Here is a 14,604-nt window from a genome sequence, read left to right as displayed (position 1 = left end):
ATGTTACAATGTTGGGAAGGTTGTTCTTCATAGCAAGTTTGCAAACAGGGTCTAATGTTGACATAAAACACAACTTATCCCAAGAGTACAAATGATCATAGGCAAGAATTTGACTGGCGGCTGCTCAGGGTGCTGGCTTTCCTGATGGAAATATGCATCTTTCCCTGCAAACTCGGTGTTGCCTGCATGAAGATGAAGGAGACTTCTCACAAAATATCGACCCTCTTGTCATAATCCAGAAGTCGCATCAGATCATCGAAATCTACGTACCTCATTACAAGCATGCCTTGCCAAACGGTACTCCAAGATAGGAATTTTGTCTTATTTCTAGTGTTCAGCTCTGTGGCCTGTTTTAGAGGATTCAGAAAATTCGTCCGTGATGCGGAGGTAACAGATGCATCGACATCCATCCCATGAAAAGTACATTTGCCGTCAATGAAGATAATATTGTGATCAACAATATCAGCGGCAAAGAGAAAAGACATCTTCAACAAATCTATATCACTGCCCAGGACATCAGGTTTCAAAAATCCGCTGCATTCAACAATAACATTGGAACGATGTAGATGATTGATTTGAACAACAAGACCTTCTTGTAGTGGTGGAATGACAGCTTGTGAACATACTGCTTCAATAATAGCATGACGAACTGTCGCAACTTTGCGTCTTGTGTCTTTTCCATAGAATAACCATGTGAGATCTAAACAGGAATCACATGCCTTTAAAACAAATTTGTCAGTACGTTCCCAGCCAAAATACCCTTGGCCAATTCAACCTTACAACCACAAAGTATGCAGTCTTTATGACTTTCAAAATAACCTCCACTTGACTGCCTTATGGTTCTCATTTGTACAGAACTACAACTTTGCTTTGCAGCATAACTTGTGATGTTTTATCATTTGTGCACCGCTGACGATATTTGTATGTACTTTAGTGCTAGCCTCAATTACAAGATAATATTTCGGCTTCACACAAGCTTTATTTATTCCCTTCACTCCCTTCCACTGAATAGCATGTACCAAGTTATTATTGGGAATCTTAATCGCCCCCTTGCATATTGGACACAAATCTTGTCTGGATGTTTTTGCACTGTTTATTTGATCATTTATTAGAAAAAGAGACAATAATAACTTGTTTAATGCTCTGATAAGAAATGCTGCAATTTACACAGAAAGGGTCTAATACAATGTCGCTGTTGACGCAACCCTTAAAAGTTTTTATAATTATGCCATCTTTAGTAAAAACCAAACAAGTATGAGGCAGTGTTAAGCACACGCAGGTCTGATATGTTTCTATAATGGTGGAATGTTTTTATATTTTGTTGTTTATGTCGCTTGAGCTTCAATAACGGAATACAATGCTATAATAGGGATAAATATTTAAAACAAAACATGAAAAACTATTTATTATAAGATTGCGAAAGATAATAACACGTTTGAGCCATAAGTTATGCACTTGCGATCATTGTATTCGCGGTCATTTTCGGACTAAATTGATTTTGTATTATCTTAAGGTGTTCTTTGCCCCCCCCCCCCCCCCGCAAGTATAAACACCAAAACAATGCATTTGAGTGGATACTCACCAAGTTATCTTCATTAATAGGTTTTGGCGGCCATCTTTGACACCATCTTGAAAAATCTTTTCAGTGGTCCGATTTTGGTAAACTTTTGCTATCCTATCAGGATCAGTTAAAATACCTTTTGTAGCAATTGTTTGAGATTGGGTGGTATTATATATATATAAGATATAAAAAAGACCTAATAACATCAACGAAGTTTACCATAAAAAATATATTTTTTGTATTGAACTATTCACGTTTAAATGTACATATATGTACTTCTTTCTACGTATGGGCACTAATTCTTGATATTCTGGTGAGATACAAAGTGGTATGTTCTCTCCCTTACATTAAAGGGGCCTTTTCACGTTTTGGTAAATTGACAAAATTAAAAAAATGTTTCAGATTCGCAAATTGTCGTTTTAGTTATGATATTTGTGAGGAAACAGTAATACTGAATATTTACCATGCTCTAAAATAGGCATGATTTAAAAACCTGAAAATTATTAAGCGTTACGACGCGAAACGATTGAATAATTTGGAGAGTTCTGTTGTTGTCGTTATATTTTGTGAAAATACGAGGATTAAATATACATAGTATAAAATACATTTGTCATGGTATGAGCACGGATGGCCGAGTGGTCTAAGTAGTAGACATTTTGCTCCAGGACTCAAGGGGTCAGTGGTTCGAGTCCTGTTGAGTGTTACTTTTTTCTTTAAAAAAAATTATTCTTGAATTTTTACTGGAGCTTTTTAGTTCCAATGTTCACATTTATCAATATAAAGCACTTAATGACAAACGTCAATACATGCCAAAATCTGTAAAAAGGCCCCTTTAACAGAATATTAAATGGCTGTTTGTACAAATTATTATTTCAAAGATCTATTAGCTAATTATTTTACTTGTGTTGTTTGGCTTGCGTTTAATATATCAAGGGAGCGGAGGACAGAAAAATAGACAAGTTAACCGTTTTGATAAAATTCTTGCCTGTGAGTCCACTGCCTCGGTTTAGCAAGATTAGCGAACGACGACTCTTTCATTAAAACTGGTGTCAATTTAGAATACATCGAGATTTTTTCGGTGGGTAGAGCTTTTAAACATTTTTTTAAATAATTGATATACATGATTCTTCGAACTCGGCATGTATTACATTGTATCTCCCTTTGGGCAAGGGGTTAACTATCTGACTGAAGATAAATACATGCAATTGCTTCAGTATTCGGTATTGGTTACTCGCGTGTGTTCATGGAACTACAATGAGTTCTGCAACTTTGCAATTGTGGTTTCGGCGTATTCTGAGCTTTATTACGTTCAGCGAAAAAGAAATTACATGTATATACGCAACTACGTGTATATGCGCTCAAAACTATTAACGTCCAGTATACGATAATGTTTTTGGCAAACAAGAACAAAACTACAAACAAGTTTGCTGTCTACAATATAAGTCAATGCACACAACGCATCGCTAAACTTAAAACGTAAAAAGCATCGGAACAAAAACCATGTGAACCGCATACGAAAGTGGAATAAATGTGAGCCACATCATGTGATAATGCTTCTTAAGTCATATGCAACCAGCGCAGATCGAGACCAGCTCGCGCATTTGCTATAAAGTCACGCTCAGTGCCGTGTTCTCATAAGCGTACAGAGAAGCTCCTGACCAGACTTCTGGAATGCGCAGGCTGGTCGGGAGCTACGCTGGTCTTAAATAAACCATAATCGCAATGCTCGACTCATATGGCAGCATGCACATATTAACAATTAAATCATACCATTTCAAGTTAAATTAAACAGCGCAACAAGAAAATCTTAATTCGTTTGAATTAAAAATGTATGTCTCAATGGTTCGATATTAACACAAGCAACACAAATGTAAATGTTCAGGCACTATTAAAATGCCTATGTGGATATGGATGCTATATCATTAAAGTGTTAAAGTTTAAAGTAGTGTACATTTATTATGTTTTTGTTATGATACTTTTTTATAAGGAGAACACTTAAAGCTTGTCTGGATAGTACCGGTATACATTTTCAGCTGAGAAAATTGTTGAGCACGGTAATTGCAGACCTTTGTTTTGGCGAAGCCATTTTATGATCAGCCATTTTCCTGCAATACAGCTACAAGACATGTGGTTTCGAACAAACTTTACTTCTATGGAAATAAGTTTTCCTATAAAACTTTGAAGCTCCAAATCATTACACTGGGTAGAATCTGATAAGTTTTATGCTGTGTTGTATGAATTATCATGTATTTTATTAACACTCAAATAAGCGAGTGACCCGGCCGTTGCCTTAAACACTTGAAGGTGTTTGCAAGCATTAATTGTCTTATAATGCTCGTTTTATTATCATTATTCACATGATCTAATTCATTATTGTTATTTAGCTTAAAAGCATACAGCGGTTGCCGGCGGCTAAAATCTGATAGAAGAAAATTTTTATTTCGCGGTAATACTGTACAGTAGTGAGCGATCATATTTGGTTCTCAGACAATAGTCATATATGCGAACGCGATTACTTTCATGTAAACATGTTGTTTATATGTGTTTACTTGAATACTTGTTTAAGTTTACATAATGTTCGACAAATTTGCATTTCTTGTCATGTATACTTTGATAGGCTCGATATTTTATGGTAAATCTCATCGCATTTTCGCAAGCCAACGTTGGTTGAGTGTAACCAACATATTGGGTTAGTAACGGGGAATCCCCTAAAATTTTCTGACCTGTGTTCTAAAATAGTGTTTGAATGATCTAGATTATCATTTGTTCAGATAAAACAGTTCTACGTATTTTAGTTCAGCGTGTATTGCGTTTTATAAATCAAACTGAACATTTAAACATGAATTGTATCGTTAAAGGCTACAGTACCAGGATGAACTTAATTTCGGACAAACAAGATCAAGATGCTCGTTTAAACGTTCGGGTAAAAATAAAATAGTTACGAGCATTTTATGAGTTGTGATCTTAATTTGGATCTTACACAAGGATGGCTAAATGAAAAATAATGACTTTAAACATAATCAAATTAAATCGAGGACAAATGGATTACTATGTTGAAATTTATGAGACGTGCATTTCGGATACATAAAAAACTTGTGTAAAATTCGTTGAATACATTTTATTTAAATGTTTATAATTACACATGTTATAATTATTATTAAGAGCTAATGTTAAGTTTTATTTAGAAGGTTGTGGTTGATGGGCGTGTTGTACAAAGTTCTGAATTTATTTCGTTCCATTTTGTGAACTTGACAGAGCCTGCTGGGCGCTGATTCATTCAGGAATTTGAATAAAATAGTTCTAGAAAAGGAGTGCACTATAACTTCAATGTGTTGAAAAGCATGATAATTTAAAACAAACAAAGTTAGGTGATAACATTCATTGATATGTGCTTTTAATATTTTTGTTATACCATACAGAGTAAAATTAGTGTATGATATAATTTTACATGACTAACATGTCATAGGAAATTTATAGTGTTTGTATGAATAATAACTTAGGTAAGAATTCTGTAATCATTGTATTCAATATAGGAATGATACAGAATTATCTGAGTCTTGAAATGGATATAACAGTGATACATAGCCACTGGTATGATTGTGACTGAATTATATGGAGTCATTTTCAGTGATTTATCTAAATTTGTGAGGTAATGGCTATAATTGTTCTTTGTTCACCAGGCTTAGTTATTCTGATTATTCTCTTCGAACCAAACCTAAAAATATTTGTGGTCCAGTGTAATGTCTGACTGTATAGGTAAACAAGTGTAGAAAGATTAAGCCTGTTGAGTGTGGTTTGTGGGTTTTCTGTTCCCGAAGAAGAATACAAATAAAGAAAATTTCTTTTAACGTTATTAAGGTTCTAACTTCTTACATAACAATACAATTCAATATGACATGGGATTTAACAGCTCGAACAACACAATTCTATTCTTCTTTGAGGACAATTGTAATTATGACATAAGAAATATTTCTAGCCTGTATATATTAAAAAATTTAACACATTTTCCTCGGTTCAATGTCTGTTTCTAATTCTTAACTCTGAAAATGGGTTTGATGAATTTTTAAGTGGTTCGGTCATGATATGTGACAGTATAATATGCATATTGTGTATTCATAAGTTCAAATCTGTAGATAATTGTTGAAAGGGTTTCATTTTTGATATTGTAAATTGAAAAGAATCAGATAATACAATTGTAAGGGTGCTTTAATTTATTTGATTTTTTTTTCAAATCGTTTCATCAACTTAGGTATAACACATTATTTTAAATTCTTGTCTAGTTAACACAAAAAAGCACATGGTAAAGCTTATGATACACTTATCCAGATAGAACAAAATTATCAAGTGGAAAGGTAAATAGTATGTAACCAAGTACTTTTACTTCAGTTGTCTACATAAAAAAATACTAGTATGGTTTTGGTCAACAATTATGTATTACTTTTAATTTGTGCAAAATTTTCCAACAATTTTAGCCTCATATTATATGTGGTATTAAATTTGTTATGCATCTGAAATGAATGATTCAAGTTGAACTATAGAGTATTAATGGACAACAATTGAAAAATGTGTAATGTATTCATTGCAGCGGGAAATGTTGGTCAAATTTTGCATCATTCCCAATCTCTAAAATTATATATTTTTCCCATATGACTCCTTAAAATTCCTATTTGGAGTATTACAAAAAAAATCTTTTAAGTTGCAACATTTCATTCATCTCCCTATCCAGTGTCAGGCGCGTGGCCAATTCACAGATTGTTTTTTGTCAAAGTGATGAAAAATGTTGTTTTTGACATATTGATAGTGTTTCAGTGAATTGGCCATGGGCCCAACACCTTTGATCCAGCTCAATGAATTGAAATAAAAACAAAACAAATATATTTCCCAATTCTAGTTGCAATGACACATTTCTTTTCAATCTAAAGAGCCCTGCAGGCTCCATTCCAAAAATGGTGGAAACACATTGTATGGGGGTTTATTTATGATCAGGTTCATTAAACTATCACCACAGTCATATGAATGGAGAAATGTATGATTGAGTTGTTACTCAACTTACTGTTTATTTCTTGAGTGCTGTTTTCATTCCTTAAAGTTTACAGATTTTTGCACAATAATCAGTTATGGTATAATTTAAAAATATTGTTAGACAAACACATATAAAACAACTGTAACATATTCTGTTTCATGCTGATATTGCGTATAGAAGTTTTCACAATAACATTAGTTTTGTATATAATTTATGGATTTGATTGCATCTAAGTTACCAGTAACCATTTTCTAAAAATAAGAAGTGACATTATTTTTAAAAATTGTCATGTTCTCGAAAAATCTGTCCTCGTATGCATAGCCAGTCTCAGGTATTTGATGAAAACAAATGAACACATACAAAATGCCTCCAATTCCTGTGGTAACCATAAAAGAACAATGGTACTACCAAATGATTACAGTTTACTTAACTTTGCAATCTTATACAGTTAACTTATTACTTCGTTTGTAATAGTATCATCGAGTATGTAACAACAAACTGCTTTGTTTAAAAACAGTCCACACTTGCCATGTAATAATTACGATATCATATGCAACATATTGGCATAATGTTGGTTCAATAAGGTATTACGTTTGGTATATTGATGATGATTGGGGGAAATACCCTTTATTTCCCTATATTGTATGTTTACAACATGTACATGACATACAGGAAGAATTTGTCGGTTTTGCTTATTTAGTAGTTATTATACAAACAAAAAGCAACTTAAGTGTTTGAAATAAAATTTAAACTTATGTAATGCCTGAGTGTAAATGCAAAAACTAAAACAAGAACTTGTTATGGTGACACGGACTTGTTTGCAGAAAGATCTCGATTAATGCAATGTTGCATTTGTTTAGGGTTATATAGACTGATTCATAATTTCCAATGTTATTAGAATGTAAGCTTCCTGGTTAGAATCCTTTTCAGATAAACATGTACCTTACTTTATGGTATTTTTGCTGCCTGATTGATAAGTATAAATGAACATGCAAAATGGTTATTGTTGTTGATGCTTATACTGCTGCTTATTTAATATAAAAAAAGTACTGAAACTTTTGATTCCTTTTTGCAGGACATGGATTTGGACTAATTTTGTCACCTATTGCTAGCAAGGAAAGAATGAGTGATGTTAAAAGCCAAGCAGTTGAAGTGTACAAGAAACATCTACTTAGTAAAGAAAGCCATGAATGGGATACTGACCAGAACACAGAGGAGAGACTAGTTCAGGTCAAAGCTTTTGTGCTGGCATTTCTGTGTACCTGCGCCCCTGAAAATAAGTTTCAGTATATCGAAATTCAGGATATCATATTAAAGAGTGCATCAATGCCCAATTTTGTTGCAGCAAAGTGTGGTGAAGCGTTTCGTCATGTGGAGGGTTATATTATTCTTCTGTGTCTTATGCCATGGAAACAGGAGTTTTGTAAATTAAAGGTAATGTTCAGTTGCAAGTTTTTTTCTTTTTAGTAACGGCCTTAAAAAGGTTCCTTTTTTTACCCTACCGGTGAAACCGTAGGGGACTTATGGTTTGCGCTCTGTGTGTCCATGAGTCTGTAACTTTTTTGGATCCTGTGATAACTTTAAAAGTTCTTAATATTTTTTTATGAAACTTGAAACATGGACAGATGGCAATATGGATATTATGCACATCATTTAATTTTGTTCCTACATCAAGAATTCTGTTTGCCATGGCAACATATAGACTAGAAATATTGCTGAAAATGGTGGATCCTGTGATACCTTTAAAAGTTCTTTATATTTTTTCATGAAACTTGAAACATAAATAGATGGCAATATGGAGATTATGCACGTCATTAACTTTTGTTCCTACGCCAAGAATTCTGGTTGCTTTGGCAACAAATTGACAAGAAATATTGCTGAAAATTGTGGAGTTTCACCGTTAGGGGACCATACTGCTTGACAATAGTCTTGTTGCAATTTCTTTCTTTAGCAGGGCCTAATACAGGCTCCTTTTTGCAATTTTCCCAAAGTACTCCTGGGAAAAATTACAATTTACACTTAATTTGTATTGCTGTTAAATTATTCACTAAAATGGGAGGCAGGGGATTGTTGTTTAATTATTCACTAAAATGGGAGGCAGGGGATTCCTAGTGGCTCTTTTCTGATGTACATGTATGGAAGCATACAAAAATTTTAAATTGGAAATAAAAAAAAACACTGATGACTTTTAAAAAAGGTTTAATCAGACAATTTTCCTGATAAAGGTCCTGGCATTCTATGGAAAAACCCCTTGGACAAATTATTCCCTAAGTCAGCTTTCCTTAAAAACTGATACAATTTCAGAATATTTCTCTTTGCTCTGAAAATTTTGCCCCATGACACATGTGTAGCCCTATTTTCCACCTGAAATGAAAAAAGGCCCAATACCCAGAAACTAATCTGTAAAATTAAGAAAAAAATGAAATAATGTAATGTTAAAATGTGTACAATACACTTTAAAATAGTCTTTTAATTTTTGCACACAACAGGCCTTTTCTTAGGGTATGATTGCGTCTTACAAAGTATATTACTATAATTTATAATATTTTGTTCTTATTATTCAAATCATTGTTACTTATGTAAAGAGTGTTATAAAATTAGTTTTTCTAATAAAAATCAGTTGACTTTTCACTCTAATGTCCTTCACAATTGCTTTGTACATGACATACGCTACCCGGTAATTTAATATTTAAAAAAAGATTGAAAGCTGTGAACCTTTTATATATTTTTGATTTTCAACACAGATGCAGCTAATATCCAATAAATGTTGACTGGGATATACATGTATGATAACATTGATTTAAGGTACTTTACTACAGATTTATCAAAAACATCATAGACATGTATATTTTTCATGTGCCTTAGTGTTTGGCAATAAAAAAAAATCAGCTGGTCTCAGCCATTGTCTGGGAAAAACCTTACATAATGCATTTGTGTAAAGCTTTGTCCACAAAGTGACAATAGACCTATAGAGCATTAAATCCAGTGTCAGCTTACATGTATTCATTTTTTATCTAAGTTATTATAAAATCTGTATACTCATACTGAAACATTGAATTTTAGTGAGGCATTGTTTACATCTTGGCATGTTTACAACATTTTTTTTTTTTTGGCAATAGCATTGACATCAAGTATAAGCACTAATAAAAGTATGCAATATAGTTTTCCAATTGCAGGGCTTTTTGAACTTTTTAAAGAATGGTTATTTTTTACAATTGTAACTCAAGTTTTCTCAATTTTACATAGTTTCTAACTCAAGTTTTTAGCAATTTTGAAAAGTTTGCAAATCATCTTTTCACAATTTAGTAGAGATTGTGACTCACTTTTCCCCACAAATTTGAGGGGCTAAAAGCACGTTCACAAAGGCAGTATAAAACTTTTAATGGTTAATATGCTGTCAATCATATGCCTTATGTCATGAGAAATATGGTTTAAGGGAAAAAGTTATGATAATGAAAGTATGTACCATATAAAACATGTTGCTAAACTGAAATGTGGTTGTCATGCAGTTGACCATATACAAAGAATGAATACAAGTAAGCTTAAATATATAAAACCTGATAAACATTAATTAAAAGCACTATAAGTAGTTATACCACACATTAATATTTCAAAGATAATACTGTATTTTAATGCCCCCCACTTTGAAGAAGATGTCGGTTTGTCGGTTTGTAAGTAGACCAGTTTGTTTCTGATCAATAACTTGTCAATGGATAAACCCATTGAATTGAACCTTCACACGTGCATTGGCCTTGGATAATAGATAACCCCTATTGAAAATGGGGTCACTAGGTCAAAGGTCAAGGTCACTGTCACAATAAGAGTGAAAATCATTTCCGATCTTTAACTCGTCAATTAATGGACCGATTGGATCGATTCTTCACATGTGTCTTGGCCTTGGACAGTAGACGACTCCTATTGGAATAGGTGTCACTAGGTCAAAGGTCAAGGTCACTGTCACAATAAGTGTGAAAATCGTTTCTGATCAAAAACTTTTCAAAGAATTGACTGATTGGCTTGGTACTTCACATGTGCATTGGCCTTGGACAGTAGATGACCCCTATTGAAATTTGGGTCACTAGGTCAAAGGTCAAGGTCGCTGTCTTAATAAGCGTGAAAATCGTTTCTGATCAATGACTCGTCAACAGATTAACCGATTGGCTGGATACTTCACATTTGCATTGACCTGGGACAGTTAATGACACCTATTGAAATTTGGGCCACTAGCTCAAAGGTCAAGGTCACTGTCACAATAAGAGTCCAATCATTTCCGATCAATAATTTGTCAACGAATTGACTGATTGGCTTGATACTCCACATGTGCATTGGCCTGGGACAGTAGATGACCTCGACAGAAATTGGGTCACTAGGTCAAAGGTCAAGGTCACTGTCTGAATAAGTGTCAAAATCGTTTCTGTTCAATAACTCGTCAACCAATTGACTGATTGGCTCGATACTTCCCATGCCCGTTGGCATTGGGCAGAAGATGACCCCTTTTAAATTGAGGTCACTAGGTCAAGGTCACTTTCATAATAAGAGTGGAAATCGTTTCCGATCAATAAATAGTCAACACCTTTCTCGATTGGCATGATACTTCACATGTGCATTCGCCTTGGACAGTATATGACCCCTATTGAAATTGGGGTCACTAGGTCAAAGCCCTGTGGGGGAGGCATATGTCTCCGACCGCGGAACTCTTGTTTGCTTTATCTTTCCAATATTTCAAAAGTGCAAACATGGTTAGTAAATTATATTCTTTGTATTTATACAAAACTAGTTAACTTTAGTGTTTTTCTGTGGTCATATTTTTGCAGATCACAATATCAAAAAATATATATTTTCCTGAATGGCTACCTTTAAATACCCATACCCATATTTCCAAAAATATGAATTTAAAATAATAAATCTCAACCTTTAGTTCGTCTCTCAATTCAGCTTTATCATTTGAACCTGTTAATAGTAATTATAATAGATAAAAAGCGTGTATCTCAATGTTTAAGTATCTGTTAGCAAGAAAGACAAAACAACAATACACATTTATTTTAAACCATCACAATCATTTTTTTCCCAATCCAAAAAGCCCCGACACCATTTCCAAATTGGTTAAAAACACTCTGGTAACGAATTTAAGTCATAGTCACACTGTTAGTTCTATCTTTTTGTTTTCAGAAATATGGAGGATTTTTTCGTACAAAAGTAGAATCACATCTTAAAAATGTGGAGTCCTTGTTTCGAAAGATTGGATACAGAGAGTCTTCTAGTCAGCTACTTAAGTTAGACGTTGTACCTCCTCCTGATATTCTCTTGTATATCGCTTTTGAATGCTTAATGGCGTCAGTGGAGTGTGAAATAATAGGCGAAATATGGAAGTTAGTCGAGCATACTGGAATAAAGGTTTTTGAAGTGGTAAAATTTCGATTACAAACACAGGGGTCCGCGGCATCCACTGCAGAAATAATTTGCTCAAAGTATGGAATGAAAGTTCCACAAAAGGTGAAACAAGCCGAAGGTATCGGAACCGATCAACATTTAAGTCGAGGTTCAAGCAGCAATGATTTAAGTAAAGGTAGTCGTCTTTCTAAGGGAGTTAATTTGGATAGTAAAACAGGTGTTAAAGGTAAATCAACTGAAGATTTTAGAAATCGGTTGCAACAACATTTGCAATTGATTGATATTCCTTATATGGACGAAGAAACAAAAGAACTTGACGCTGAATGTGGTGATATTGACGAACATGTATTGGCAAGTATAAAACATCTTGACGACAAATACGTGACTCCAGATGAAAAGCAGGAAGAAGTTGTTAATCCGCTTAAACCATCGCAGGAATGGTCTTTTGTGAATGAAGGTTTAATGCAAAAATATGGTGAAAAGTATTTCGAAGGTCCCAGAAAAGATTTTCTGAAGGAAACACCTCTAGTGGAGGATGTGAGTGGTAAACCGACTTATGTTCGTATTGGAGCTTCTCATGTGTATGCCAATGAAGCAGCCGAACGGTTTGCAAAGCTTCCTTACAGCTCCCAAATTAATGATGTTAAAAGTCATCAAATCTTGAGTAAAGACTCGGGATACGTTACTAACTCGACGAGGGAGCCTTTTACTGAAGCAAATTTTTCTCACAGTACTAACATACCGAATGTCACTCATCCTCGTATTAACCCACATAATTATCAAGGCAACCGTTTTTCTGAGCCATCCCCTAGCAACAATAACCTATCATATGAAGGCCAAGTTCGAAGGCAAAAACTGCCATCGGCGTCAGAAGTTATCCAAAGGTCAACACAGTCTGGATCACACACGATACCGTTTGCATACCCCGCAAAAAACACTGTACCTACAGGAAGCTTTACGGCTCCAGTGAATATTCGATCTGTCAGTGACGGCTCCAACCCTTTGAATGTTAAATATCCGCCCCAGATTTTGAGTACAGGCAGCACTCGGGCCGTTGGTTGGTCCTGCAAATACTGCACTTACAAAAATTCATTAGATTGGACCGTGTGTGAAATATGTGGGAAGAGCAGGGGCAGCCTCGAGTTGGATGGTCCGCCCTTAGTCGGGTACACGTCACGGATATGCGTGCACTGTACGCTGGAAAATGACGTCAATACCACGATCTGTCATGCCTGCGGTGCGGCATTGAGTGGGTCGCAAACAGTAGTCTAGGTGTATAACTTTAATTTATTTATTTAAATTATGAACCTATAACTAATCAGGCTTAACATGTTTTTCATCTGTGTGACCTCCAATCCATATTTTATAGTAGTTAATGTTTGTTTTTATAATTAAGGGTTGGAATGAATCCTGAATTTTATCTATTGACCCTATTATCCATATACAGTAACCTATCTTTTGAAAACGTCGGAAAATAGTTATGTTCGTTATTTTCGAACACACTTTTAAATACATGATCATGCTTACATTGATTGGCTAAATATGTCACATGTTGTTTGAAGCTAATTGTTTCACAAATACTTGAATTATATTTAAGTTGTAATTATTGTAATAACTTAAGTAAGTGTAATATTATACATGGTGAAAATTTGACAAACACGCGTTCATGATTACATTATATGCTGGCAGTAGTGATTGTTTAATGTATTAACCGAATGTTTAAATATGCCATTGAAAACAATATCCTGGCAATATTTGAATACATATCTGTAATTGTGAAAATAAAAAACTCGAGGGACATTGGTTGTCAACTTTGTGCATCCTTTGTTGTTGTGATTGTAACCTTTATTGACACATGCTTCTGTTATGCTGCATTTTATAAACGTATCGAGAAAAGATAATCATTTATCAAAAGAATTTCGACTCCATATATACGTTTGTACTCATCAAAATTTCGAGTCATTTAACATTTAACTCTTGGTATTTACTGGTAATGAAATATTAATATTAAAAATTATTTCATTAAAAAACCACTTAATTTTTTTGGCTAAGAAAAGTAATAACATAAAGATACTTTGGGGCTAATAGTAGTATGTCCTTTTGTTATTCAAGAATTTTACGTCTCGCTCACGTGCACGTAATGCAACACTTCTTATTAAACTTTGACTTTGTTGCTATAATCTACATAAAGTTGATGTGTTCTCTAATTTGTTTTTAACAAGGGATTGGTGAGTATGTACATGTACTATGCTTTGCCAGGTTTTTTCAATTGATATTTATTTATCGTTTATTATTTTTAAATAAAAGGGATCTAAACTATGCTGTGTTTAAAACTTTAAACAATACATAATAATAATTAGTATTAATATTTATCAATAATTATCGAGTATTTATCAACTAAAAATATGTGAATGCCTGTTTGCTTTAAATCAATTCATCTTTTAATTATTTCTTTGATTTAGTTTTTTGTTACATTTCATAAAATAAATCCTTTCATAAATATGGTATGACTACTTTTCCTCCAAAGACCATATGAATAATGGGACTTCAAATGTAAGTTGCTGATTTTTAGAGGTTATCCTTATATGTATTATAACAAACGAAGCGTTTTGTCTTGATCTGTGACCAA

The 14,604-nt window shown here is 33.8% G+C and overlaps 1 protein-coding gene across 4 annotated transcripts; it reads left to right on the top strand.

Annotated features, from left to right (window-relative positions):
- Positions 1-4,256: 4,256 nt before the first annotated feature.
- Positions 4,257-13,775, top strand: LOC127845788 (uncharacterized). 4 transcript variants are annotated; one of them, XM_052376934.1, is made up of 3 exons: positions 4,257-4,484; positions 7,660-8,018; positions 11,754-13,775. In XM_052376934.1, the coding sequence occupies exons 2-3, from the start codon at positions 7,707-7,709 to the stop codon at positions 13,245-13,247; spliced, it is 1,806 nt and encodes a 601-aa protein (XP_052232894.1). In that variant the 5' UTR covers positions 4,257-4,484; positions 7,660-7,706; the 3' UTR covers positions 13,248-13,775. The 4 variants fall into 4 exon arrangements, with proteins under 4 accessions (XP_052232894.1, XP_052232896.1, XP_052232893.1 ...); XM_052376936.1 differs by lacking the exon at positions 4,257-4,484 and adding an exon at positions 4,518-4,658; XM_052376933.1 differs by lacking the exon at positions 4,257-4,484 and adding an exon at positions 4,731-5,061.
- The last annotated feature ends 829 nt before the right edge of the window (positions 13,776-14,604 follow it).

Source organism: Dreissena polymorpha, chromosome 9 (genome assembly GCF_020536995.1).
Source record: "Dreissena polymorpha isolate Duluth1 chromosome 9, UMN_Dpol_1.0, whole genome shotgun sequence".
In the NCBI taxonomy this organism is placed as follows: domain Eukaryota; kingdom Metazoa; phylum Mollusca; class Bivalvia; order Myida; family Dreissenidae; genus Dreissena; species Dreissena polymorpha.
This window is presented reverse-complemented; position numbering and strand designations above follow the sequence as displayed.

Bases quoted from the DNA above. Each gene is read 5' to 3' on its own strand.
- LOC127845788 (XM_052376933.1), top strand. The intron at 8,019-11,753 runs GTAATGTTCAGT...TTTTGTTTTCAG, and splicing joins AGGAGTTTTGTAAATTAAAG to AAATATGGAGGATTTTTTCG.